The sequence below is a fragment of the Dromiciops gliroides genome, chromosome 4 (assembly GCF_019393635.1).
Source record: "Dromiciops gliroides isolate mDroGli1 chromosome 4, mDroGli1.pri, whole genome shotgun sequence".
NCBI lineage: Eukaryota > Metazoa > Chordata > Mammalia > Microbiotheria > Microbiotheriidae > Dromiciops > Dromiciops gliroides.
In genome coordinates, this window is record NC_057864.1 from 239933308 (window position 1) to 239959687 (window position 26380).

The window sequence follows — 26380 nt, forward strand, 5'->3', positions numbered from 1 at the left end:
ACCTAAAAAAAATCCCCCAAGCAAACAAACAATAAGGACTTGTTTCTTCAGACCATGGAGACCATCCTCCTCTGCCACACTGCAACTAATCATTCCAATCATCCATTCCAGTCAACCATTCAATAATTTGTAGAGAAATAGTGGGGAAAAAAATTGGATTTGTAGTAAGAGGACCTGGTTTTGCCAGTTGTTTGACCTTAGACAAATCCATTAACCTTCCTGGGCTTCAGTTTACTCATCTATAAAATGAGGGGGTTGGACTAGATGGTTAAGGTCCTTTATAGCTTTGGATCTTATGATCCCACTGTGTACATCCTACATGCACAGTCCTAACCTGAAGGTATGGTGGATGATTTATGGAAAAGGGAGACAGATGTCTTGACTTCATTGAAATACTGGAATAATATGGGAGAGCCACAGGAATATTGCTGAAGATTCTTAAAAAGCAACAAAATGAGTACAAATAAATATTATAAAAATTTTCTAAATGCTAAAGAGTTCCAGAATCATATATCTTAGCCAAGTGAGATCAGTCAGGGAAACTTTTCCAAATGGAATAGACTTGAACCAATGTGGAAGGAGGCAAGATGGGGTGAGGGTTTTTGGAAAGGAAACACCTAAGAAAGAGGCCCTTATTGTTGGGACCTTGGGGATAAAAGCTAGAGTGTGGCACCAGTAGATAATCTTGGGATGAAGTTCATCCCCTCCCACCTCCAGGGAAGAAACTTTCAGAGATTGACTATGTGGAGACAGCTGGCCCTTCAAGTGAATGATGCTCTTGTTATGGTCTTTCTTGTTTCTCTTTCCCTTGCTCTCCATCCTTCTCCCCCAACCTCTAAAGGAAAACTGAAAGTAAATTCCTTTATGAGAATAGCACTGGACCAAAGGTTGAAATAAAGCCAATTGGCACATGTTTGTACTAAGGCAGGGAATTTCCACCCTCCAACTTCCCAGCCACTTAAAAGACTGGGAGGGAGGCTCATTCCTTATTCTATTCCTTCTCAGCTTCAGAGATGGCACCTAATGGCACTTGTGTATACGTAAGTCAATTTGTATATATGTGCATATGTGTGTATGTAGGACAAAGCCTTAAGATAAGGGGAGATACCTTAGTGAACTGGGGTGGGGTGATGATGAGGTTCTAGATTTGAGATGTTTAGCAAAGAAGGCTTTTTGGCGTTTGGGAGTAGGAGAGTTTGGAACTTAGTTTTTAAAGGAGAGAAAGAACATGGGTTAATAAAGAAGAATCAGTTATTCTGCTGTCCTAAACATAACTTTATTTCTAGACTTGAACTAGGGACCACTGGGATGGGGGGGAGATAGTCTGCTTCAGGCTTGTCCCCTGGCAAAGTTTGAACTACTTCATAGGTTAAGTTTCTCCCTCTAATAAGAATGGAATGTTCCAGTTGTGAGAAGTGGAAAGAGCACTGCTTTTGTGGCTAGAAGTTCTTCTTTCAGATTCCAGGTCTGTTACTATTATATCTGTGGGAACCTAACATTTATGGACCTCATGTAGGTGACTTTTAAGGACCCATGCAGCTTCAAAACCTATAATCCTATAAGGAGTTTAGAGATCTAGTCCAACATTCTTTTTCCTTACCCTTCTCAGAGGCTTGTTTGTTTTTTTTTTTTAATTAAAAACATTTTTTTTGGTGGGGCAATGAGGGTTAAGTGACTTGCCCAGAGTCACACAGCTAGTAAGTGTCAAGTGTCTGAGGTCGAGTTTGAACTCAGGGTCTCCTGAATCCATGGCCAGTACTTTATCCACTGCCCCACTTAGCTGCCCCCTCAGAGGTTTTTTAGGCTAAAGAGCAGGCTGTATCCCTCCTGTCAAGTAGGAAATCAAGTTCTATTTATCTCATATAGTTGTTGAGAGGATTAAATCAGATAATGTATGCGAAGCACATTATAAGCCTTAAATAGCTTTATAAATATCGGTTACTAGTAGTATTTTTATAAAAGTGCTGATAGCTTGACGTTTTGACCCTCTCTGGGTATTTGCCTTTTCAAAGAGGAGGCAGTGAAGGAAAGAAAAACAGAGGAAGAAAACTCAAATGGTGGAATTTCAGGCACTTTGGACTCCTTTATCTTTTTGGAGCTTCCACTACAGTACTGGGAGAGGACACAGAAACTAGTCAGTCAGTCAGTCAACATTTATTAAGTGCCTACAGTTTTCCAGACACTGTGCTAAGCTTTGGGGATACAAAATAAGGCAAAACGATCCCCTACCCTATAGGAACTCACAATCTAATAGGAAAGAAAACCAGAAAATATGTATACTGGAAAAAATAGGAAATAAATAAAGAGAAGGCACTAGTATTATGAGGGGATGGCAAAGGCTTCCTATAGAAGTTGAGGTTTTAGTTGGGATTTAAAGGAAGTCAGGGAAGCCAGGAGGTACAGATGGGGAAAGAGATCATTCTAGGTATGGGGAACCTCCAGAGGGAATGCCCATAGCTGAGAAATGGAGTATCTTGTTCTTTTTTTTTTTCAGGGCAATGAGGGTTAAGTGACTTGCCCAGGGTCACACAGCTAGTAAGTGTCAAGTGTCTGAGGCCGGATTTGAACTCAGGTCTTCTTGAATTCAGGGCTGGTGCTTTATATACTGCACTACCTAGCTGCCCAAGTATCTTGTTCTTGAAAAAGCAAAGAGGTCAGTTGATTGAAGTGTGCATGGCAGGGAATAAGGTATAAGAAGACTGGAAAGGTAGGAGGGGGAGTAGGCTAAGGGCTTTGAATGCCAAACAGAGCATTTTGTATTTGATCCTGGAGGCAATAGGGAGCCAAGTAGGGGAATGATGTGGTTGGACTTGTGCTTTAGGAAAATCAGAAGGTTAGATTGGAATGGAGAGAGATTTGAGGCAGGCAACCCAAAGAGCAGACTCCTGGGGTAACAGGCATAATTCTCAGGATAGTAATAATAGCTAGCATTATTAGCTAGTTTATAAAAAACTATGTCATGCTTTAAGGTTTACAAAGTACTTTAAATATATTATCTCTTTTGATCCTCCCAATAACCCTATGAGGTAGGTAACTTCATTTTGCTGATGAGGGAACTGAGGATGAGAGAAGTTAAACGATTTACTCAGTCATACACTAGTACAGTGTAAAGCAGGATTTTAACTCAGTTCTTCCTGACTCCAAGTGGCTTCTTAACTGCATTAGGTGTAGTCATAAGAACTTAGACCAACAATAAATAGACCAAGAAGTATACCTGAGTATGGTGCAAATGATATTGATGAGGTGAAAAATCATTAATTAGTTAGACCAGAACCTGTACATCCAGATAAGCATTGTTCTTCAAAATTATACCCAGGGTGGCTTTAAACATACTCCAGTGAACATTGTATACAGCAACAGTGACATTGTTGCAATGATCAACTATGATAGACTTAGCTCTTCTTAGCAATACAATGATCCAAGACAATTCCAAAAGACTCATGATGGAAAATGCTCTCCACATCCAGAAAAAGAACTATTAAGTCTGAATGTAGACTAATACTATTTTTACTTTTTTTGTATGTTTTTTTTTCTTATGGGTTTTCCCTTTTGTTCTATTTCTTCTTTTACAACATGACTAATGTGGAAATACATTCAACATTATTGTACATATATAACCTATATCAGATTGCTTGTCATCTTGTGGAGAGAAAAGGGTAGGAAGGGAGAAAAATTTGAAACTCAAAATCTTATAAAAATGAATGTTGCCGGGGGCAGCTAGGTGGTGCAGTGGATAAAGCACCAGCCCTGGATTCAGAAGGACCGGAGTTCAAATCTGGTCTCAGACACTTGACACTTAGTAGCTGTGTGACCCTGGGCAAGTCACTTAACCCTCATTGCCCCAGAAAAAACAAAGAATCCATCAAAAATGAATGTTGAAAACCTTCTTTACATATAATTGGAAAAAATAAAACATTATTTACAAAAGAAAAGAAAAATATATTTGAATGATGCTGCCATTGCTCAGAGCCAATTTGGAACTCTTCTTTTGGAAATGTATATAGAATCACATATTCCTTGGAGGAGCCTCAATAGTGATAAATCTCCATCTTTGGGGGAATGGATTTGATTTTTGGAAACTTCCTCAAGTCATTTTGAGATAAATAAAGTGAGTAATCAAATCGAGGAATCACATTTTCAATAAAAAAATGAGGTTATGGTCATCTTGTGTAGCTTGCAAATCAGGCTTGTAGACTGGCTCTGAAGACAATTCCAAAAGAGGAGCTCTAACAATTTTTTAAACAAGGGCAGTATCTTTGAAATGTGATAAGGGAAAATGGGGCAAAGGGATAATATGAATGGGATGTCACTCAGGTAGTGCTTCCTAGAAAGGGGGACAGAAGTGCCTGGTCTAGTGCATTAATCTAGGATACCCTGGGCCTGAGTTTGAGTACCAGCTTAGCCATAAATTTGCTCTTTGATTTTGAGGAGGCCTTTCCCAGTCCCTCTATTTCCCAATGTCTTCCGATTTCAAATGACCTTTATCCTGCATGTATCTCCAAGTACCCAGCTATTTACATGTTGTTCCTCCTCCCCTCCCCCCATTGGAATATATGCTCCTTGAGGACAGGAACTGTTTTTCTTCTCTTTCCAATAATAATGATAATTGCCAGCACTTATAAAGTGCTTTAAGGTTTGCAAAATGCTTTACAAACATTATCTCATTTTATTCTCACAATAATCCTGAGAGGCAGGTGCTTTCATCATTTCCATTTTACTGATGAAGAAATTGATGCAGGAAGTAGTCAAGTGACTTATCCAGGGTCACAAAGCTGGTAATCTTTCCTGACCCCAATTCCATTGCTCTACCCACTGTACCAGCTAGCTACACTGTTATTCTCAACACTTTGCACGGTGTCTGGCACATAATAAGTGGCTATTAAATGCTTATTGAATTTTCCTTGTCTGCACTTAAATTTCTTCTCTATAAAATGAGGGAGGTCGACACTACCATCTCCTTCCAAAGGTACTTTCTTTCAGCTCTAACAATCTGTGAATCTATGATTGGTGGAGAAGAGCTCCCTGAAGGCAGAAACTATTTCTTTTTTGACTCAGCGACTGGCACGTACTAAAAGCTTTATAAGAATTGCTGAATGACAAGAAGCAGAGGCCAGTCCAGGCAGAGGACAAGGCATTACGAACTCAACAGACCTTTTGTTGTTGTTCTTTGTCCTTTGATCTTGAAGAGGGCCATGACATCGAGGTGATGTCCTGACTTGCACTAAATCCGATTTAAGTGAGGGAGGGCTGTGCAATTTCAGCAACCTCACTCTCTCCTCCAGAGCCATCTGGGTTCAGTGGCAAGATGACTGGAGATGGCCAACAGACTTATTAAGGACCTGTTCTAAGCCCATCGTTGTGATAGGCACTGAGGGAAATGCAAAATAAATCATCTCCGCCTCAAGATTAGTCAGGGGGCAGCTAGGTGGTGCAGTGAATAGAGCACCAGCCCTGGAGTCAGGAGTGCCTGAGTTCAAATCCGGCCTCAGACACTTAACACTTACTAGCTGTGTGACCCTGGGCAAGTCTTTTAACCCCAATTGCCTCACTAAAAAAAAAAAGAAAAAAAAAGATTAGTCAGTCAATACACATTTATTAAGAGCCTAATTACTATTTGGCAGGCACTGTGTAGGCTCAAGGTAGTTCATAGTGTAGTAGACACATATAAAAATTGAGCTTTGTAAGTATGAGGTATAAAATGCTTCCTCCAGAGACATGAAATGTCTAAAGAAGGAAAGACAATTTCTGACTGGGGGTATCAGGGAAGGATTCATGGAAGACTGGTGGCATGGGAGTTGGATCTTCAATGATGGTAAGATATCAACTGTCAGAGGTAGAGGAAGGGCATTTCAGATGAAAAGAATGAGGTAAGGGGGCAGCTAGGTGGCGCAGTGGATAAAGCACCGGCCCTGGATTCAGGAGTACCTGAGTTCAAATCCGGCCTCAGACACTTGACACTTACTAGCTGTGTGACCCTGGGCAAGTCACTTAACCCCCATTGCCCCACAAAAAACAAAAAACCAAAACCAAAACAAAACAAAACAAAAAAACAAAAAAAAAAGTAAAAAAAAAAAAGAAAAGAATGAGGTAAGCAAAAGAATGGAGGCAAGAAAGGATACATCAAATACAACAGGAATTGCCAGTGTCTAGTTAGGACACAGTCTATAGAATAAATGTGGAGGACCTTAAATGCTAACCTGATTAATGACCCCCAAAATGGAAAGAAGCAAGTCATGAGCTTTTCAAATATTTATTCCTTTGTCCTTTGTCTCTAGGTACATTCTGAAGAACAGGGGCCCATGAAATTCACTGTTCAGAAGGATGACAGGGTCAAGAAGATTAATGAAGCGGTTCGGTCTAAAACCAAGGTCCCTGTAGAAAACCAGATTCTCTTCTTGGGCTCTAAGACCCTAAAACCTGAAAAAAAGTTGTCCTACTACTGGTTGGACCCCAGTACAACTATTCACCTCACCCTGAAGGTGGTGAAACCAAGTGATGAGGAGCTGCAGGTGTTTCTAATGGAGGTGGATGAAGGAAAGAAGCACCCGTTTCAGATCAGACGGACAAGCTCAGTGTCTCAGGTGAAGGAGGCGATTGGAGCCATAACAGCAATGCCCCCCAAGGATCAGATCGTGAATTGCAATGGCAAGGTGCTAGAGAATGGGAAGATCATGGCTGATTACCGCCTCAAGAAGGGGAACATTTTCTTCTTGTCCAAGAAGTGCATAGGGGGTTAACCAGAGAGAAGGGCACCTGCAGTCAGGAGGAAATGCAGTTCAAAATCTTCCAGCTAATTCCTGCTTATCCCAAACATCTATGATCCTTTCATCCCTTGCAACAAAAAATCAGAAGGAAGTAGATAAAGTAGAGAAGGAAGAATAGGAGTAGTGGTGGTGGTATAGTAGAGTAGTAGAGAGCAAGTAGAAAAAGAGATGGATGGAGGAAAAGTAACTAAAGAATTAATTTCAAGCTTAATAATTACATAATACTATATTTCTAATATGTTTAAATGAAATCCTTTAAATGCTTTTGTGGACAGGGATTTATTAGATTATAGTTATTGAAGGAGATACAAAATGAATTCATCCTAGGTAATGTAGCAAGGAAATTGTAAAGACTACATTAGAATTTACTTCTCTTGACTCTCAACTGAAGAATTCTTCACTACAGTAAATTGGATGGTGGGAACAAGGAGATTATCTTGGTTTCTCCAGGTTGACAGACAAGACACCCCTTTTCTGATCCTATTCATCAGTGAAGATAATTCATCATGAAGAGAGATAATTATCCTGCCACCATTAAAAAGAAGGAAAGAAAATTGTTCTTTTGTCCTCTTTTTGACTGTATCTTATGCGAAATGATACATTTTATTACTCTCCTCATTCTTTAAAATAAATAATCCTTCATATGTCCTGAGAAATAGGGGCAACAAGGAAAGATGTGTTTCTGCTTTTCTTGCCTACAAGAGTTGTTGGTGTCATAAAGGGAAAAGAAGTCTTCGAGGAAATAGTTTTTGGGGGATTATTTTCTTGCTTATGGCAAGAATTTAGGAAAGATGGGGGACTCCTTATGTATTGCCATTTCCATTTAGCTTCTTTCTTTTAACAATCCCCAGCCCTCTAATGGGGCTTTGAAGTTTCAGGAGAGTCCACCCAACCCCTTTCTCTCCTTCCCATGATTGCCCTTTCCTCATTTAAACATCTCTCACCTCCATACCTTTGACAAATGGGTGATGTCTTTTCTCTTAGATGTCCCTTTGCTTTCTGTCCACTACTAAAATCTTTTGGTGTTTTAAAAAATCTCAAAAAGTCCTTCCTCTTCCAGCACTAACATATTCCCACTGGACATTTCTCACCCTAATCCCTTTTGTATCCCCTCTCTGCTCATTTATGTATGGAAGTCTATTGATTGTATAGACTACCCTTGTCTATGTGTTTTGTCTGCTTCTTCTATGTTTGTTTAGTCTCCTCTTCCAGTTCCCCGAAGTTAGGGGCTGTAGATCCTTTATCAGACTGGAAACTTCTTTAGAACAGCAGGCACATCTTTATTCATCCTTAGACTCCATCAACTGTGAGAATATCTAGGGTGAAAACTGTTTCTCTTATCAAATGTGGACTTGGATGTTGGGGATTTGTTCTCCTTCATCAGTCTGGGAGCATTCAGTGGACAAGATTTATTCATGCCATTAGTTCTGGAATTTCTTGAGAACTATTTCTCTGAGTTCATCACTCCACAATCCATGAGGACTCAGAGTGATGGACTGGCCCAGTGACAAACAATGTGATCCTTGGGTTGAGATGAGAAGCTCTCCCTAAGCCCAAATCTTACCTCTCCCTCCACTCTACTCTGCCCAGAAGCCTTTTTGCCGCCCCTTTCACCTCCTTGTTCCTCAGGGTGTAGATGATGGGGTTGAGGGCGGGGGTGACCACAGTGTAGAACAAGGAGACAAACTTGCCCTGGCCCTGGGAGTAACTGTGTGTGGGCTGCAGATATGTGTAGATGGCAGAGCCATAGAAAAGACAGACAGCCGTGAGGTGGGAACCACAGGTCCCCATTGCTTTTCTCCTCCCTGTCTGGGACTTCATCTTCCACACGGCCCGGCCCACAGCCCCATAGGAAGCCAGGATGACAGAGGATGGCAGCAGCAGGATAACTACCCGAGCAGCAAACATCTGCCTCTCCACGGCGCCCCCGCCCCCGCAGACTAGTTTCAACAGGGCTGGCAGCTCGCAGATGAAGTGGTCCAGACGCCGGGGCCCGCAAAACTGCCGCGTGCCCAGTAGTATGGTCTGCGCCAGCGAATTAGTGAACCCCCCCAGCCAGGAGGCAGCTGCCAGCGTCCGGCAGAGGCGGGGCGAGGCCAGGGCTGTGTAATGGAGCGGCCGGCACACGGCGGCCGAGCGGTCCAACGCCATCACGGCGAGAAGCACGCATTCGGTGGAACCCAGTGCCAGAGAGACGTAGAGCTGGGTTACGCACCCGGCGCGGGACAGCACCCTGGCCCAGCCCCAGAGGTTGGCCAGCAGCAACGGAACAACGCTGGTGGTGAAGCCTGCGTCCACCAGGGCGAGGTGGCAGAGGAAGTAGTACATGGGCGCGTGGAGGCGCGGGTCACGGACGGCCAAGAACACGAGGGCTGAGTTGCCAACCAGGGTAAGGAGGTAACAGAAGAGGATCAAGGCGAAGAGTAGCGGCTGGAGCGATGGCCAGTCGGAGAATCCCAGCAGAAAGAAGCTGTCACTAGTGCTGTAGTTCGTCTAGGAAGGCAGAAAATGACCCAGAATTCTGAGACCCTGTGGAAAACCCAAACCAAGCCAAACACCCTCTTCCCCTCCCTCCCCAATTCCCCACTGTGCCCCCAAGGGCTCACATTTATGTAGAACTTTGCATTTTACAAAGCCTTTCTTGGCAACTATGCCTCCTTTTTACACATGAAGAGGCAGAAGCTGTGAGATTATTTCACCTTGGCCCCACTTTGGACAGTAATCCCCAAGGTTAGCAATCACTTTTTCCCCCTCTTTTTTCCAAAATTTGTAGTCGCTTTCCCTTCCCCAGAATAAGTGTTTAATAAACATTTGTGGAAATGGATTGGATTGAAAGTGACTTGTCCAAAATCATAGGGCTAAGAAACTGACAGGGCCTGGGCCTAGATCTGGAGACAGAGAGACAGAGAGAGACAGAGAGACAGAGAGACAGAGAGAGAGAGAGAGAGAGTGTTTGGTGGTGATGGGGGGTGGGAGTGGGGGTGGGGGGGGCTGATCTGTTGTAACAGAAAGCACTACAGATTTTGGAATCAGAAAACAATCTCCTGTCCTTCTGCCACTGAAATTCTGGCTCTGCTACTCATCACCTATTTGGTCTTGGTCAATTTACTTTGCTTCTCAAGGTCTCAGTTTCTTGATCTGTAAAATAAAAGCTTTGAGTAAATAACCAACTTCCCTGCCAACTCTATAGCTATGCTCTTTTGTATCCAAATGCAGCACTTCCTATACTACTTTGAAGGAGCAGAAATTGGAGATGAGGGTCAAGGTTTGGGAACAAAAACATGTATGCAACTTTTATTTTTCAGACCTTTCACAAGTCTGAAACCAGTGTAAGTTGAGCAACAGAAAGATATGTATAATGTAAATCTTGGTTTGATAATAAAATTTGATATTTCAAAATTTAAATAAATTCCAAGTTTCCTAATTGAATTCACTGTTCAATTACTTTACAATTTTGGGGGAGGGGGTTTGGGAATTTTCATTACCAGATCTAGTTCACTAAATTGGAAATAAGTCAATAATGTTTTTTTTAAAATCAGTTACATCAGATCAAAACAATGTGAATATCCAGCAGATACCATTGCAATGAAATTTTATCTGCATCTCAGTTCTTTCTATGACTGAAATGAAGACTTTAACCCAGGTTTTGTTTAGTTTAGTTTTGTTTTTTTGCCAAGTTAATGAGTTTTAAGTGACTTGCCCAGGGTCACCCAGCTAGTAAGTGTCAATTGTCTGAGGCTAGATTTGAACTCAGGTCCTCCTGAATCAGAGCTGGTGCTTTATCCACTGTGCCTCACAACCCAGGTTTTAAACCTAGTGTGTAAACCACCACAAAATATCTGGTTTCAAAGCTTGGGTCAGATGATCTTTAGGGGTCCTTCCAGCCCTAATCTTTTATAATTTGAAGATTTAAAATGCTGATCATAAAAGCATTTCACTTGATTTGACTCCTAAGTTTTAGCTCTTAGTCACTGAGTGGATGTTGTCTCAGACAAACTGAGGCCTGGGAAAGACCTCAATTTAGAAAGGCCAAGGTCATCCACTGCATCCTGGGCCATCACTGGTGGTCCTGACTTTTGTCTTGCTACTGGACTTTGATGACTCTGGAAGAGAGAATGAGGCCACTTTACAGAAATCCAATTCATGTGCAAGTCAAGACATCACCCTTGTGATGCTACTGGTCCTTTTTGAAAATGAAGGAGCAGCCGCAACGTTAATACCAACAACAGGACTGGTCTGGCCTTTTCCAGTACGGGGCTATAAATGTATCCTAGATCTAGAGCCAGAAGGAACTTCAAAGGCCATCTAGCTGAACCTCTTCCTTTTACAGAGGAAGAAACTAGGACCCAGGAAGATACAATAAGTTGTCCAGAGTCACTGACGGTAAGCGTCAGAGATGGGATTTGAACTCATGATCTGACTCAATCAATAGTCAGTGATCTTTCTACTGTATGATGGGCAATAAGTAATCATTTTTTTTTCTGTTTTTCACTTCTCCTGATCATCATCATCTTCATTTTCACTCTGCTGAGGGGTAGTTAAGAGATGACCCACCTACATCTATAACAAAACTCCATAAAACGGAAACCCACAAGCAAATAATAGAATCAAAGAATGAGAGAATGAGAGAAATGGAGCTTTTGAGATCTTTTAGCCTCACATTCTTATTTTATATATCTGGAAATTTAAGTTCTTGTCATGGTTTTGCTGTGTGTCTTTGGCCAAATTACTCCCCCTCTCACGGTCTCAGTTTTCTCATCTGTAAATTGTGTGTATGTGTGTGTCTAAGAGGGTGAGTAGACCAGATGGTCCTTAAAGGTCTATTTTAGAGCTAAGTACTATTGATCTACTTTTTTTTTTTTTAGTGAGGCATTTGGGGTTAAGTGACTTGCCCAGGGTCACACAGCTAGTAAGTGTCAAGTGTCTGAGGATGGATTTGAACTCAGGTCCTCCTGAATCCAGGGCCAGTGCTCTATCCACTGTGCCACCTAGCTGCCCCCTATCTATCTACTTCTTGGGGTTTTTTTTGTATTTACTTCTAATATTATAGTGGCTATGCCTCCTGTCCTGGCATCTGGTGTTTGTACTTTGCTGCTTGTTAACAGAGTATAGGAACATAACCAATGACTTGTTACTGTAGTGCATAAAATATGGATCAGTTTGTAAAAATTGCTTTGAAAATGAAAATATCATTCATGCATATGATATATCTTAAGTAAATTATTTTTTGCATGTTAAATATATTATAATAAAATATAGCATGATATGATATAATAATATACATTATATGGCATAAATAATACAAGATTATAATAATGATGTAATAAAAGTATTTTCCATTAGATTGTTTAAATAATCTTAAACATTTCACTCATCATTCCAAAGGAAAAATCATAATCAGAATTACTTTCAATTTTATAGAAAAACAAAACTAGGTAAGTTGATAGGAAAATGGTGAGATGAATTCCTCCCTTACAAATGTTTCTCTTTTCTTATATATTTTCATATCTCTAGAATTACCATGTTTAGGGCCTTATCATTGCCTGATAGAACTAGAGAAAATAATGGCTTTGCTACTGTGTATGACTTTAGGCAAGTCATTTCCTCTTTCTAGGCCATTTTCTCATCTATAAAATTAGGAGGCTGAACAGTTCTCTGTCTATGATTCTATGAGGGGAGGACTTTTATAAGATGGAAGTCATATACCATTTGTTTTCTTCCCTTGTATTAGGCTAGTACAGAAAAATTTTCCAAGGAGCTTGCTGGTGGTCTGATAGGATAGTCACTGGCTCCCCCACCCCTTTTTCTCTCCAACTTAAGTCTTATTCTGAAAATGTCAAGAGCTACCACTCAAAGTCCATCTATCCTGGTGCCTGGAATGTACTCCCTCTTCATTATTGACTGTTGACATTTTTTTTTCCTTTCTTCAAGTTCTGCTCAGCACTATCTCCTCTATAAAAGAAGAGGAAATAGAAGGAAGAGAAAAACTCAGACTGAAAGAAGCCTGAGATCATTTAAATAATGAATCTGGGGGGAAACTGAAATTTTATTCCTAGAAGAGAGAGATAGAAACAAAGAAAAAGAATATAAGAAAAAAGTGAGTATGAGAAACAGAGACAGAGAGTGGAAGATCCATTCCAACTAGCTCATATTTGTATAGCACTTTGCAGTTTATAAAGGCCTTCCTTTACAACAATCCTGTACTCAAGGAAGTGAGAGGTAGGATATAAAGTAACCATCATTAGGATAGCCACCAAGCCCTCCCAGAACAATTGTATCCTTCTGTGCTCCCCTTGGAAAAACCAGTGGGAGTAGGCTTCCCTTCACTAGAGGGTTTTAAGAGGTTGATCACTTGTAGGGGGGTAATAAAGGGTTTTCTTTTGGGGGGAGGGGTTGGCCTAGAAGACCACTAAGGGCTCTTCCAACTTTCACATTCTGTGATTTTGCATGCCCTAATTCAGACATACCTTACATATTCACATACACTCCCAGACTTGCAACACTGATTCTGGAGTCAGAGGAACTTGGTTCAAATCCCATCATCACTTAAACTTCCTAAGTCCTAGTTCCCTCATTTGTAATGTGAGGGGATTGGACCAAATAACCTCTGAAGACCCTCTCAGCTCTACATCTATGATACTATGACCTATGAGCATCATATTATACACTTTTACCAGGTTTTAGGTTTGTATTCCTTCACCATAAAAGCACCCAGGAACAGCCCAATAATCTGTTCCTAGTTCCCTGCCTACTCTGCAGGGTCTGTATATGGAATATAACATTCCAAGCTGCCTTCTCCCCAGAAAACCCTTGACTTTGATTCCATAAGAATAATAGCTGGCATTTATAGAGCACTTTATAGTTTGTGAAGTGCTCTACAAATATTCTCTCATTCTGTCCTCAGAACAATTCTGGGAAGTAGGTGTTGTCATTATCCACATTTTACAGATGAGGAAAGTGAGACAGGAAGTGGTCAAGTGACCTGCCAGAGTAACACAGTTAATAAGTGTCTGAAGTCAGCTTGAGCACAGGTCCACTACTCCACTGTGCCACCTAGATGCAAAATAATCATAGCTCACATTTATATTCTTGGGTTTGCAAAGAGCTTTCAAAACAATCCTGTGACATAGTCAATGTGAACATTAACTAGGGCTTATATCTAGGTCTTTGATTCAAAGTTCAGGTTGGTTTTTGTATTATAAATCTGTACAGTTCTTAGCTGGAAGGGACCTTTGAACCCTTTAAAACTCTTTCACTTTATAGATGATGGACTGAATCCTCAAATATTTAAGTGACTTCTTCCTACAAGGTTACAGCTGGTGAAAAAAAATTCAGCCTGGAATCCAGATCTCCTGAACTTTTTGTCTAGGACTCTTCCAGGACATTAAAATGAATTCTTCTGTTACTTCTTGCTCCCCTCCTGCCATTTGTTAATGTAAACTCAGGGAATCCATTTAAATAGGAAGAGCACAATGTTAGGAAGAAAACCTACTACTTTAATTGCCCCAGAATGCATCCAAAGTGTAAAATGGAAATCTAGGATATTGTCCTTATCCTCATTCTACTAAAAATAGAAGACCAAACTCACCTTTATGTCTTCTCTCATTTTCATCTCACTTTTACTCTTTGGAGTTGAATTTCAAAGCTTTGGGCTAACACATTGGTCTTGTGGTTTCTCTCTGGTTCCTCTGTGTGTGAAACTTCAGTAAAATAAATTGAAGGTAGATGTCAATGCTAGTTGGTGTTGAAAGGCATGGCTAAGGGTTGGAAGGAGACTGCAGGATATTACTTCCTAGGTCTTTAAGGAGGAGGTGGATATAGAGTGAATGCCATCTCTCCTGACAGCAAAGGGAGGATGTGATCCTTCTCTGTCTAATCTGAACAGGAGTGGGAAAAATCCAGTGGTTGAGAGCTGGCAGGAGAAGAACTAAGGGTTAGTGAGAGAGTATATCATCTTCCTGGGAGCAGCAGAAACCTCTCTCCTGATTCTGAAGGACAGGGAGGCTATTGATGGAGAGTGAGAAGAGAGGAGAGGGAGAGTCAGAGTTTTCAGTCTCCTGGAAGGGAACACTATAACCCTGGGGGCAACCTTTCATCCTTTTCCAACAATTAGTGGCTGGTTTGGAGGTGTCCAGAGAGGAAGTCCCCAAGGTAAAGAAAGGGAAGTTTAAGAAAGGAAATCCCTGTAGGACATTGTGTCTTAGGCATCAGGAATTAGGATGTATTGGGGGTGGGGGGAAATGTAGGGCTTGGGGGCCAGAATTAACCTAGTACTATTCATGTTCATTTTTTCACCAAGATTACCCCTTTAGCATAGCCTCCTGCTACCTACATTTTATCATTAAAACCCTGATCTTCTCTCATATGACTCATTATCAACATAATTACCTTGTGTCATTTGCATTCTGCTATTTCTAACCAATGGATATTTTTTCTCCTATGCCAAGAAAACTGATCTGTTGTTTTAGGGTTGGAAGGTATGGGGACATAGGGAGGCTAGGAATTCCATTCACTTAGCATAGACTTTGTTGCAATGAATCAAATTGAATTAGACCCTCTCTCTTCCTCCAAGCATCATCATCAACTAACATTTATCAAGCACCTATTATGTACAAAGCACTGTGTTAGAATTATTTTAGTCTTTCCATAGGTAATATGAAATGGGCTATTTGGGGATGATATGTCTCATCACTGGGGGGGGGGGGCGGTGAAGTTCAGACACCCAATTGCCAGGGCTCTTATAGAGGGAATTCTGGTTTTGGGTGGGGTTAGATTAAATTACCTTTAAGGCCCTCTTTAACTTTTAGATTCTATGATTTAAAAATATGGTTTCTGTCTATAAGGAAGTCACATACTAATTGGTGACATAGGACTTGTATGCATGAAAAGATAATTGATGTAGTGTGGCTCACAGTTTAGGGCCAGCCATTTATACATTTTAAATATTATTTTTTATATTAACAAGATATTATTTTCCCCCTCTTTTTCCCCATTGGAAAAAAATAAAAACAATCCCTCTGTAACAAGTATACCAGCCACAACATACATGAGGGAGGCAGGAATTGGGAATAAAGTATTGAGTAATAGAGGATTCCTCTACTCTGGCTCCTCTTAGTGGGCTTTTATTCCCTGCTCTTTTCCCTTCCTTTCATTTTCATCCATCTTGGGCTGAAGGAAAGTGGAGCTGCCTCTAGCCCTTTTGGCAGAATCCTCCATGAAATGTGTTGAATGGTACAATATCTCCATAAGGGAATTAATTAGAAGAATAAGGACTTTCTCACCCATGATCAGATTGAGCAGTGGAAAAAGAGTTTGCACCACTGGAATAGGGGAGTTGAGGTTCAAAGACAGATTAAATGCCTCTGGGCTTTCCTAACCTGTTTGGATGCCTTGAAGAGGACCATGACATGGAGGTGATGTCACCACTTGCAGTGAATTGGATTTAAGTGAGGGAGGGCTGTGCAGTGTCACCAACCTCACTATCTCCTCCAGAGCCATCTGGGTCTAGTGGCAAGATAGATATAGATATAGATATAGATATAGATATAGATATAGATATAGATATAGATAGAGATAGAGATAGAGATAGAGATAGAGATAGATATAGATATAGATATAGATATAGATAGAGATAGAGATAGAGATAGAGATAGAGATAGAGATAGAGATAGAGATAGAGATAGAGATAGAGTTACAGATACAGATACAGATACAGATATAGAGATAGAGATAGAGATAGAGATACAGATACAGATACAGATAGAGATACAGATATAGATATAGAGATAGAGATAGAGATAGATATAGAGATAGAGATAGATATAGAGATAGAGATACAGATATAGATATAGATATAGATATCAGGACAACTGGAGATGGCCCCAGATGTTTAAGGCAATTGGGGTTGAGTTGGCCAAGGTCACATAGCTAGTAAGTGTCTGAGGTGAGATTTGAACTCAAGTCCTTTTGACTCCAAGGCCAGCTTTCTATCCACTGAACCATTTAGCTGCCCTTAAACCCTTTGGCTATTCTGTGTTCGAAAAGAGCTTGGTTCTTGGAGTGAAGGTTTACCATCCGGAGGGAAAAGCCTTCCACAGAAAAGGATCTGGGAACTAATAGGCTTCATTATGGGAAGCAAAATTTCTGAGGGATTTTCCCTAGTCTGATGCTTTTCTCTCATAAAGAGAAGCTTAAGCCACTGGGTTCTAAGCTAAGCAAAATGATAAAGCCCACTTTTTCTTTTATGCTGAAGAGGTAGTGAATGAGTATATATATATATATATATATATATATATATATATACACACATACACACACATATATATGTATGTATATATGTATATATACACACACACATTTAGATGAATATGTATATATGTATATAGGGTGTATACATTTTAGTATATATACATATAATATATATAAAATGTGTATATATACACACAAATATATATATATACACATACAGACACACACAAATATATATATACACATATACATACAGACAGACAGACACACACACACACACATACACACACACACCACTCTAGGTAAAATGGGGAAACAGAGATAACCTCCACAACTTCATACCCAATGGAGCCATAATTAGCAATGACTGTGAGACCAGAGGAATATCACTTGGGAAAGCTGAGCTTCATCAGACAGATACTAAATAACATAGGAGACCAGTAAAGATGAACTCAAGTAGGAGCAGCAGCACAAAGACATTAACAAAAGGTGTCAGTAGCACTGAAGTATTGCAGATGTGAGTAACCTCTCTTCAAATGTGCCTTGGCCGTAAATGTTCTCTAGGGAGCTCTGGGCCTAGAGTCAGGGAGACCTGAGTTCAAATCCTACCACAGTAATGTCCTACCTGTGTGACCCTGGGCAAGTCACTTAGCTGCTGTCTGCCTCAGTTTTCTCACCTGCAAAATAGGAATCATAATAGTACCTAACTCACAGAGTTGTTGCGAAGATCAAATGAGGTATTTGTCAAGCACTTAGCATGGTGCTTGGCACACAGTAGGATCTTAATCTCTTATCCTTTTTATGTCTCTTCATGTTTTTCCTCTTAAGATTGTCCAGTCTTCCCACCGATAGTGTCTATTTATTGGAGAGCATGTTTTATGGGGAAAATGTTCTATTACTATTTTTCTTCCTATGGTATTTCATTAAATGCCTTTGCTTTCAACTATTTATATCCTTTAGCTGACTGGTAAAAGTAAACAGATTTCAATCACTTGTGAAAGGGGAGAAGGGTATTTGTTAAGCTCCTACTATGTGCTAGGCACTGTGTGAAAATCTTTACAAACACTATCTTACTTGTGGCTCACAATGATGCTGTGAGGAAACCCTGTTGAAGAAAGTCAGGGAGACAAAGGTTAAGTGCCTCACACAGGGTGACATAGTTAATATGTGTCTGACATAGGATTAGAACTCAGATCTTCCTCACTCCAGGTCCAGTGCTTTATCCATTGTGCTAGCTTAGGGCCCCTGTATGAGTGGATGCAGACCCATAGAGTACACTGGAGCTGAGGAGGTTAATCTGGTGGTGGTGATGACACACTCAGAAAGAGAGGTATCTTCAGATGTTCCAACAACAATTTTATTACATGAACATAAGGATTTCCTAATGTGGAAACACCCTTTATGAATGCACATTGGCTACTTCCATATAGAGTATGTAACGATTGGAATAACGCCACCTGCTGGAGAATTACTGTAGAAGAGTTCCTACCATGAAGCGAAGGTCTTTGAGGGCAAGACCAGGAGTCTTTTCTTTGGCATCAGGAAGTGACGCGGGCTAGTGGGAGGAGGAAGGAAGAGACTGGCGCTCGCTCTCGGGCTCTTTCCTTTGGACTCTGGTGGAGAGCGGAGCTAGAAATGTGCTCTCCCTTTAATAGATAGGAATCTAGGCCTTTCTCTCTCTCTTTACCAAATTCTTGTTTTCCTTAATAAATGCTTAAAAGTCTAACTCTTGCTAAAGCTTATAATTTATTGGCGACCACTCATTAGATATTTTAGACAGTTTAGCTAGAATTTTAGCCCTTAACAAGTATAACTTTAGGTTAAGTGACTTCAACAGGGTCACACTGCTAGTATGTATCAGATGTAGACCTTGAACCCAGCTCTTCCTGACTCCAAGGACAGCTATCTTTTTAAAGAACAATACAAGGCAATAGATACTAAATATAAAATCTGTGGCATGGATACTAATGGTAAGCTCAAGACTTCAGAGAAGTCTTCTGAGAAGGAGGGAAACCATGAGGACTTTACTAATCTAGGAAGGCTTCATAGAGGGGGGGCATTAGCTGGTCTTCAGGTAGAGCATGAATGACAGATAACATTTAGGTAAACAGAGAGGAAGGAAGAGAACCTGAACAAATGAGGAAATGTGTGACCACTGGGTCTATTAGTAAACACCCAGAATTCACTACCTTACCAATCATTATTGACATAATATAGAATATACAATGTCGATAATTATTTGTATAATGCCATCTACCTCTTCTCTCTGTCACTGTTTCCTCCCTTATCACCTACCTTCCCTCACTCAACCTATCAGTTCTATATACTCCTTCCTTGTTTAAAATTCTGCACCCCTCTCCCCAAACTATAAATCACTTCTGTCTCAGCAAGATAAGGTAGGGTATTTGTCAAACCCTTTGTCCTGATATGGAAGGCACACCAAAACATGCTAGATTCACATCCCCATCAAACCTTTTAGACTCATTTTTAGACTTTTTAGACTTATTTTTCACTGATTTTAACACAATCCATCTGCTCCAACTGAACAATCCTATTCCTTGTTCTTGAAATAGACTGAGCATCTCCTAGTTGTGGCTTTGCACATGTAATACCTGGAGTTCCTCTCATACATGGGCCCCCAGAAAACTTCCCTAGATTAAGAAGCATGTCATGGGTCCAGCTTAATGAATTATGACTGGTTTCTTTCACTACATCAGAGAACACAGTTCAAAATAAAAGATATTTAAACAAATAGCATAGCAAAATAAGTGATAAGAAATACCCTCTCCCCATCCCCACTCCCCACCATGCCAATATGCAAAGGCTACCTACCATACTACAAAATTCTCAGGGAGAGTACAGTACCTGGTCTGGTAGTAGGTGCTTAATACATGTTTATTGACTATTGACTATTTACATGTGAGCCACTAATGTCCTTTGGTAATGAATGTCATTAGCTAAATTGCTGTCTCCATTAGCCATGTCCAGGCTGCCTCCTTTGAGCTGCTCTCTACTGCCATCTACTGGTATTTATTTAGCCTCTTTAGGTCTTCTGTTCTCTATTAGCTGATTGTAGCTGCCAGGCAGCCTGTCCTCTGCAGAAGGAAGACTCAAATAAATCCAGGCATTTTTAGGCTCACCCTGTCAGGTAGTTAGAAAAAGCCAGCAGAAGTCCTCAGGCTTAGATTAAGTCAGGCCTTAGAAATGAATTTTCTCCTACAGTCTTTGCCCTCCACATTCTCAGTTTCCTGTAGGATTTAGGGTTAGAAAATTGCTTTTAAATCTTGTCCTATCCCCTGGTTATTTAGTCTGTATCCTGAGAATTGTACTTATCAAAACTCCCAAATAGCAGTTTGGGAGAGTTCTTGGGATCAGATTCTCTTCAATCTTTATTAATGCTCCTGCTTACCTTGAAAATCAATTTGCCCCGCAAAAAAATAAAAGAAAATAAATTTAAAAAAAAAAAAAGAAAAGAAAATCAATTTGGCCTGAAAAGGCCCAGGGAGAACCTGTGGAAATGTTGACCTCTGCTGCACTTCCTTTGTTTCTAATTCCGTTGTTTCTAATTTTAATACACACCAATTTAAAAGTTACTTTAAAAATGACCAGGAATTCAGTCATTTAGTTAATGAAGCAGATTCACCTGTAGCCTCTCTGTTATGCTCATTTGTACTTTTCTGGGCCTTGTGTCTGGAAAGGACCTTTTGTGTATTTTCTTCATGCAGACATTAGCATCTCTGAGTAGTGAGATATCAACAGAAGAAAAGAATTGGGGGTTGCTAGTATGGGATGGAAAGAAAAAACAAGGAAGCCCCACTGAAAATATTCATATTTGAATACTAAACATGTTTATAAAATACCTACTATGTGTGATGCTCTGAGTGCTAGGGTTACAGTGATGAAAAATAATAGTCTTTGCCTTTGAAGGATTTATAAGATAGTATTGTAGTCAGGAGAGGTTTGCGAAAGTATTGTTTTGGAAAGTGTTATAAAAAGTTATTAGTTTATTAAAAATATTGGTCCTTTATTTTTAACCTAACCTTCATTTCCATAAATATACCTCGACCTCTATCTCTATCTCTATCTCTATCTCTATCTCTATCTCTACCTCTACCTCTACCTCTACCTCTACCTCTACCTCTATCTCTATCTCTATCTCTATCTCTATCTCTATCTCTATCTCTATCTCTATCTCTATCTCTATCTCTATCTCTATCTCTATCTCTATCTCTATCTCTATATCCCTTCCCCTCCTCTATCAAGGAACTTACATTTCCTGTGACAAAGAATGAGAAAGAAAAGAAAGGCAGTTCAGCAAAATTAATAATCAATAATATATATCTGACAACATAGTCAATGTTCTGTACCCATAGTTCCCCAGCCCTGCAAAGAAGGGAGATATATTTTTTTTATCTCTTCTTTAGGATCAAACTTTTAGTATAACTACTCAGAGTTCAGTTTTTTGTTATTCTTATAGTTGGAGAGATATTTGTTGTCTATATTATTTTTGCATTTTTCTTACTCTGCTTTGAAACAGTTTATATATCTTTCCATGCTTTTCTGTATTTAGCATATTCACCATTTCTTGTGACTTAGTAATATTCCATTACATTCATGTACTAAAATTTCCTTAGCTCTTTCCCACTTTATGGGCTGGTTAGGGTTAGTTCTGAAGTCATGGTTGGGAAAATTTAAGAATAAAATTGATATGGGGAGAAAGCACGTGGGTCCTTAGGATTCCTCTGTAAAGAATTACACTCTCGCACAAGTCCTATTTAGGAATAAAAGAACAGGTTTATTGGGGTACAAGAGAAACTGGATGGGAGGAAGGTTTTGGAGAAACAAAATGCTTTCCTCTCTGACTAGCTTGGAGAGCGCCCTTTTATAGGGTTCAGATGGTGTGGGTAAGAATGTCCCTTATTGGGTAATGGGCTGGGGGTGCTCTGGTGGTAGGCTGAGGTAGGTGATGATTGGTTGTGAGCAATCTGGTGATGGGCATTAACTCCATCGTGGTGGGTTTGAGCTGTCTGCTGGTGGTTCCAGGTGGTCTTCTCCCAGTATAGTCACTCACAACAGGATTACCTCATCCAGGTACTCAGGAAGACTGGAATGCGGGTGGTGGTTCTGGAGCATGCTCAGTTTGATCTGGTGCTTCTTATCTTTTTGGGGGGTGTGTATGTCCTTGATTGAGCTCAAGGAGAGGCCTACTTGATTTCAAGGGAAAACTCCTGAGGTTTCAAGGAAAAAGTTCCTTGACCTCCCCAGACAACTTTTGGGGTAACCGGAGCCCATAATCCTCCCGTAACATTACCCCCTTCTTTATATCTAGGGAAAAAGGGCGGCAGTCTGGTCTTCTGTATCTGCTTCCTGCTGATTATGGATGTAGAGCTGTCCCTGAATCATTGGGGGTACAGTAGAAGTCTTTATGGGCCTGGTCCAAGGAGTGAAGGGGCATGTAGGCAGGGGTAGTGGCTGTGCCATGAGGTTGAAAGCCTTGAGTCTGCTTAAGACAAATTTTACAAAAAGGTTAAAAAGACAAGGGCCTAAGATCAAAATAACAATGACTAATATCACTATTGGAATAAAGGGAGTTAACCAAGAAAAGAGCCAAGAACTCCAGGAACCTGAGTGAGGAGAGAAAAGCTGCTCACGTGTGTCTGTCATCCAGTGAGAGATATCACGGAGATTTTGTACTTGGGTCTCAACTTTCTTTGAATTGTTAATATACACACAGCAAGGGGGCAGCTAGGTGGCTCAGTGGATAAAGCACCAGCCCTGGATTCAGGAGGACCTGAGTTCAAATCTGGCTTCAGACGCTTGACACTTACTAGCTGTGTGACTCTGGGCAAGTCACTTAACCCCCATTGCCCTGCAATATATATATATATATATATATATATATATATATATATATATATATATATATATATATACACACACCAAGATGTATTCTAAACCATGCACACACCATCTTCAGCTGCCAGGAGATAGTCTAAGGCTATTCTGTTATCTAACACTACATTTGCTAGAGTGTCAAGGGACTCTTGTAAATCTTCTAGCCCAGTTGCTGTTTCATTCGAGAGTCTTTCAATAGCCAGAGTAAGATTGGTTAATAGCGTCCTGTTTAATATAGCCTATAAAAGGGATGGTGAGAGCTGCTGCCTTCTTAACCCACCAGAGAAAATTATCCCAAGAACCCTGTGTCATGGGAGGATTATGGGCCCCGGTCACCCCAACAATTCTCTGGGGGGTTCAAGGAACCTTTTCCTTGAAACCTCAGGGGTTTTCCCTTGAAATCAAGTAGGCCTCTCCTTGAACACAATCAAGGACACACACACTCACCTAACGGAGATAAGCGGCACAGATTGAACTGAGCATGCTCCAGGACCATCACCCCACATTCCAGTCCTCCTAAGCATCTGGATGAGGTAATCCAGGAGAAGACCACCTGGAACCGCCCATCAGCAGACTGCTTAGACCCATCAGGACAAAGTTGACACCCACCACCAGATCTCTCACGAGGGATTCTTCCTACCACAGCACAACGCGGGAAGACCACCAGCCCCTCACCCAATAAGAGACTCTTACCCACCCCTCATCGAAACCCTATAAAATGGCACCCCACAAGTCAGTTGGGGGGAAGCGTTTTGTTCTGGCAAACCCTTCCTCCCGGCCGGTTTCTCTTGTACCCCAATAAACCTGTTCTCTTATTCCTGATTAGGTCTTGTGCGAGAGTGTAATTCTTTACAGAGGAATCCTAAGGACCCACGTGCTTTCTCCTATCGGCTCTCCCATATCACCTGTTTAATTCTTATGGGGTGATTGGCAGGAAAGGTTGAGGGATTGTGGAAAACCTTTTCTCAGGGATCTAAAAATCCCATTGTACATTGCCCATAGTGTTTATAGGGGCTGAGACATGAAGTTGTCATGACTTTCTGGGGGTATTCTTCAGGAGTTAGGCCTGTAACAAAAATTGGCAGATTCTGGTGTCCACAGACACAGACATACCCCCTGAGGGGCACATAGAGACCCCTTGGTGTTACTGAGCAATGTCTCAATTTCCTTGCCCCATTTTGAGGTTGGATTGCATGAGGGTATAATGCCAGGCCATGTCTGGCTGTTCTTAAGGGTCTTTAACATACCCCAAGAAGCTGGAGGTCGAGAGGGCTGCTGAAGGGGTGGAATAATCTTTAAAACTGTCACCTGGAGTCAGGACAGTGTAATCGGGTTGCCAGTATGTGCACTTGGACAAGTAAAATGGACCCTCTTTATTACTGGAAGGGACTGGTGATCCTGTACAATTTATGCACAGGGCATGTGTGAGGTTAAATGGAAAGGAGATGCCTTTCCAATTCCCCTCAGGACAGGTAAGCTGGTGAGGTCCATTGATTACCTTTCCTCCCTTAATCAACATTGTCCCCGTGTACTGCTTCCTGAGATAGGTGATATTAGTAAAAGATTTCCCAGCAGTGAAACATGAAATGCCCCTAAAGGTCTCCCACAGTGGTGTTGCGAATATAGGGAGGGTTGTATATCGAGGGGACATAAAGGGAAGAGGCATAGAAGTAGAAAAATTAGCACCATGAACTATGGGAAGGGACCCATCACTATTCTGGGGATGTCTCTTACACACCCAGCAATCTGATGGTCCAGCCCTGGTGACTGCATCACCTAGTTGGACAATTGCATTATCCTGCCAGGTGTCAGGGCTGATGAGTGAGGAGGGGAAGGAGGGCAAAGAAGCAAAAAAGCACAAGTAAGAGGAGTAGCATAATGGAGTGATAGTGAGGGGGAGGTACACAGGTAAAAGATATCAGACCCTAAGGATTGGGCGAGCACGCCTAAGGCAAAATGTCTCTTTTCATCGAGGGTGAATGGCTTCTCAAGGTCTGGAATGCCAAGAGCCTGGGCTGAGATAAGTTTTTCTTTAAGCTTTTTAAAGGCCTGCTCCTGCTCTCCCCCCCATTCCAGTGCGTCTGAGTTGGGGCCAGCAGTGGCCTTGTATAAGGGTTTAGCAATTATCCCAAAGGATGGGATCCATATACAGCAAAAGCCAGCCATTCCCAAAACCCACCTTTCTTTTTGAGACCTTATAACCTCTCTCCCCTAAGAAATTTAGGCTATGTATAGTATCCCTAAGACAAGCTGGTCAGGATGGAATGCAAATGAGTATATGATCTATATACTGAACAATGGAGCTGTTTCCTAAAGATAACCCACCCAAGTTTTTCCTGAGGGCATTCCCAAAGAGGTGTGGGCTGTCCCTGGGGAAGGATGGTCCGTGTTAATTGCTGAGGTTGAGGTTTGTGGGGGAAAGTCCATTCAAATGTAAAAAGAAACCAACATTCCTTCTTCAGGGGAATACAAAAAAGGGCATCTTTAAGGTCAGTTGCAGAGAACCAACAAGAGTTCCCTGGAATTTGAGTTATTAGTGTATAAAGGTTTGGAACAAGGGGGTGCAGTGAGGTCACACTGACTGCCCTGAGACCCTGTACCATCCTCCAAGACCCGTCCCGTTTCTGTACTGGAATATCGGGGAATTGCAAGGAGAATTACATCGAACCAAAAGCCCGTGAGCCAGGAATTTCTCCATAAGGGGCTGGAGCCCCTCCCTTGCCGCCTGAGAAATGCAGTATTGCTTTCTATTTGGATCAGGGACTGAAGACTTGAGCTGGATCATGATCAGATCTATTCGTTTTGCCCGCCCTGGGATTCCTAAGTCTATTTGTTCCCAGGTTTCTAATGGGATGTTATCTGGTCTGTGGGGGACAGATGCTTCAGGGAGTAAGGGAAGAAGAGGTATTAAGGTGAATTGCGACGCCAGTTTTCCCATAATGTCTCTCCCCAGTAGGGGGCAGGGTGAGGAGCTTAGAATCGGGAAGGAATGTTGGAACATGCTGTCCTCATACATACAATTGTCTGCCTACAATTTAGGGTCCTTCCCCTGATCCCCACAACCTTATGCCTTGAAGGAATAGTGGGTCCTGCGTGAGAGATTAAGATTGAGAAGGCACTGTGGTAAACCAAGTCATTGGAAGGAGGAATTTATTTTCTCACCTGCAATTTCAAGTGTTGCCCGGAGTTCAGCCATGGAGATCTTTATTGGGGCCTGGCCGGCCCCTGGGCACCCTCAGTCCTGGTCCACAGAGGACTGTGATATAGTGGGAAAATGGGGTACGGGTTGGGGTTCTTGGGAATTCCTCTTTAAAGAATTACACCCTCTTGCACACAAAACTTAGTTAGAACAAGGTGATAGTTTATTTAGGAGCAAGGGAAGGGAAGGGTGGGGGGAGGGAAACCATGAAAGAAATCCTTAGACTTTTCATGGGGAGATTTGGCATAAAGCACATGGCTCAGAGGTACCAAAT

The 26380-nt window shown here is 41.3% G+C and overlaps 2 protein-coding genes across 2 annotated transcripts; one reads left to right on the forward strand and one right to left on the reverse strand.

Moving 5' to 3' along the window:
* Window positions 1-951: 951 nt before the first annotated feature.
* On the forward strand, window positions 952-8910 carry UBD (ubiquitin D). Its single transcript, XM_043999661.1, has 2 exons — window positions 952-1040; window positions 6276-8910. Exons 1-2 carry the CDS (start codon window positions 1014-1016, stop codon window positions 6735-6737), a joined length of 489 nt encoding a protein of 162 aa, XP_043855596.1. The 5' UTR covers window positions 952-1013; the 3' UTR covers window positions 6738-8910.
* Window positions 8325-26103, reverse strand: LOC122754934 (putative olfactory receptor 2I1). Its single transcript, XM_044003362.1, is given in 3 exon segments — window positions 8325-9293; window positions 25508-25536; window positions 26070-26103. Coding segments are annotated over 3 exon segments (1032 nt in total).
* Between the last annotated feature and the right edge of the window lie 277 nt (window positions 26104-26380).

Bases quoted from the DNA above. Each gene is read 5' to 3' on its own strand.
- UBD (XM_043999661.1), top strand. From the start codon at position 1,014: ATGGCACCTAATGGCACTTGTGTATAC. The intron at 1,041-6,275 runs GTAAGTCAATTT...CTTTGTCTCTAG, and splicing joins CTAATGGCACTTGTGTATAC to GTACATTCTGAAGAACAGGG.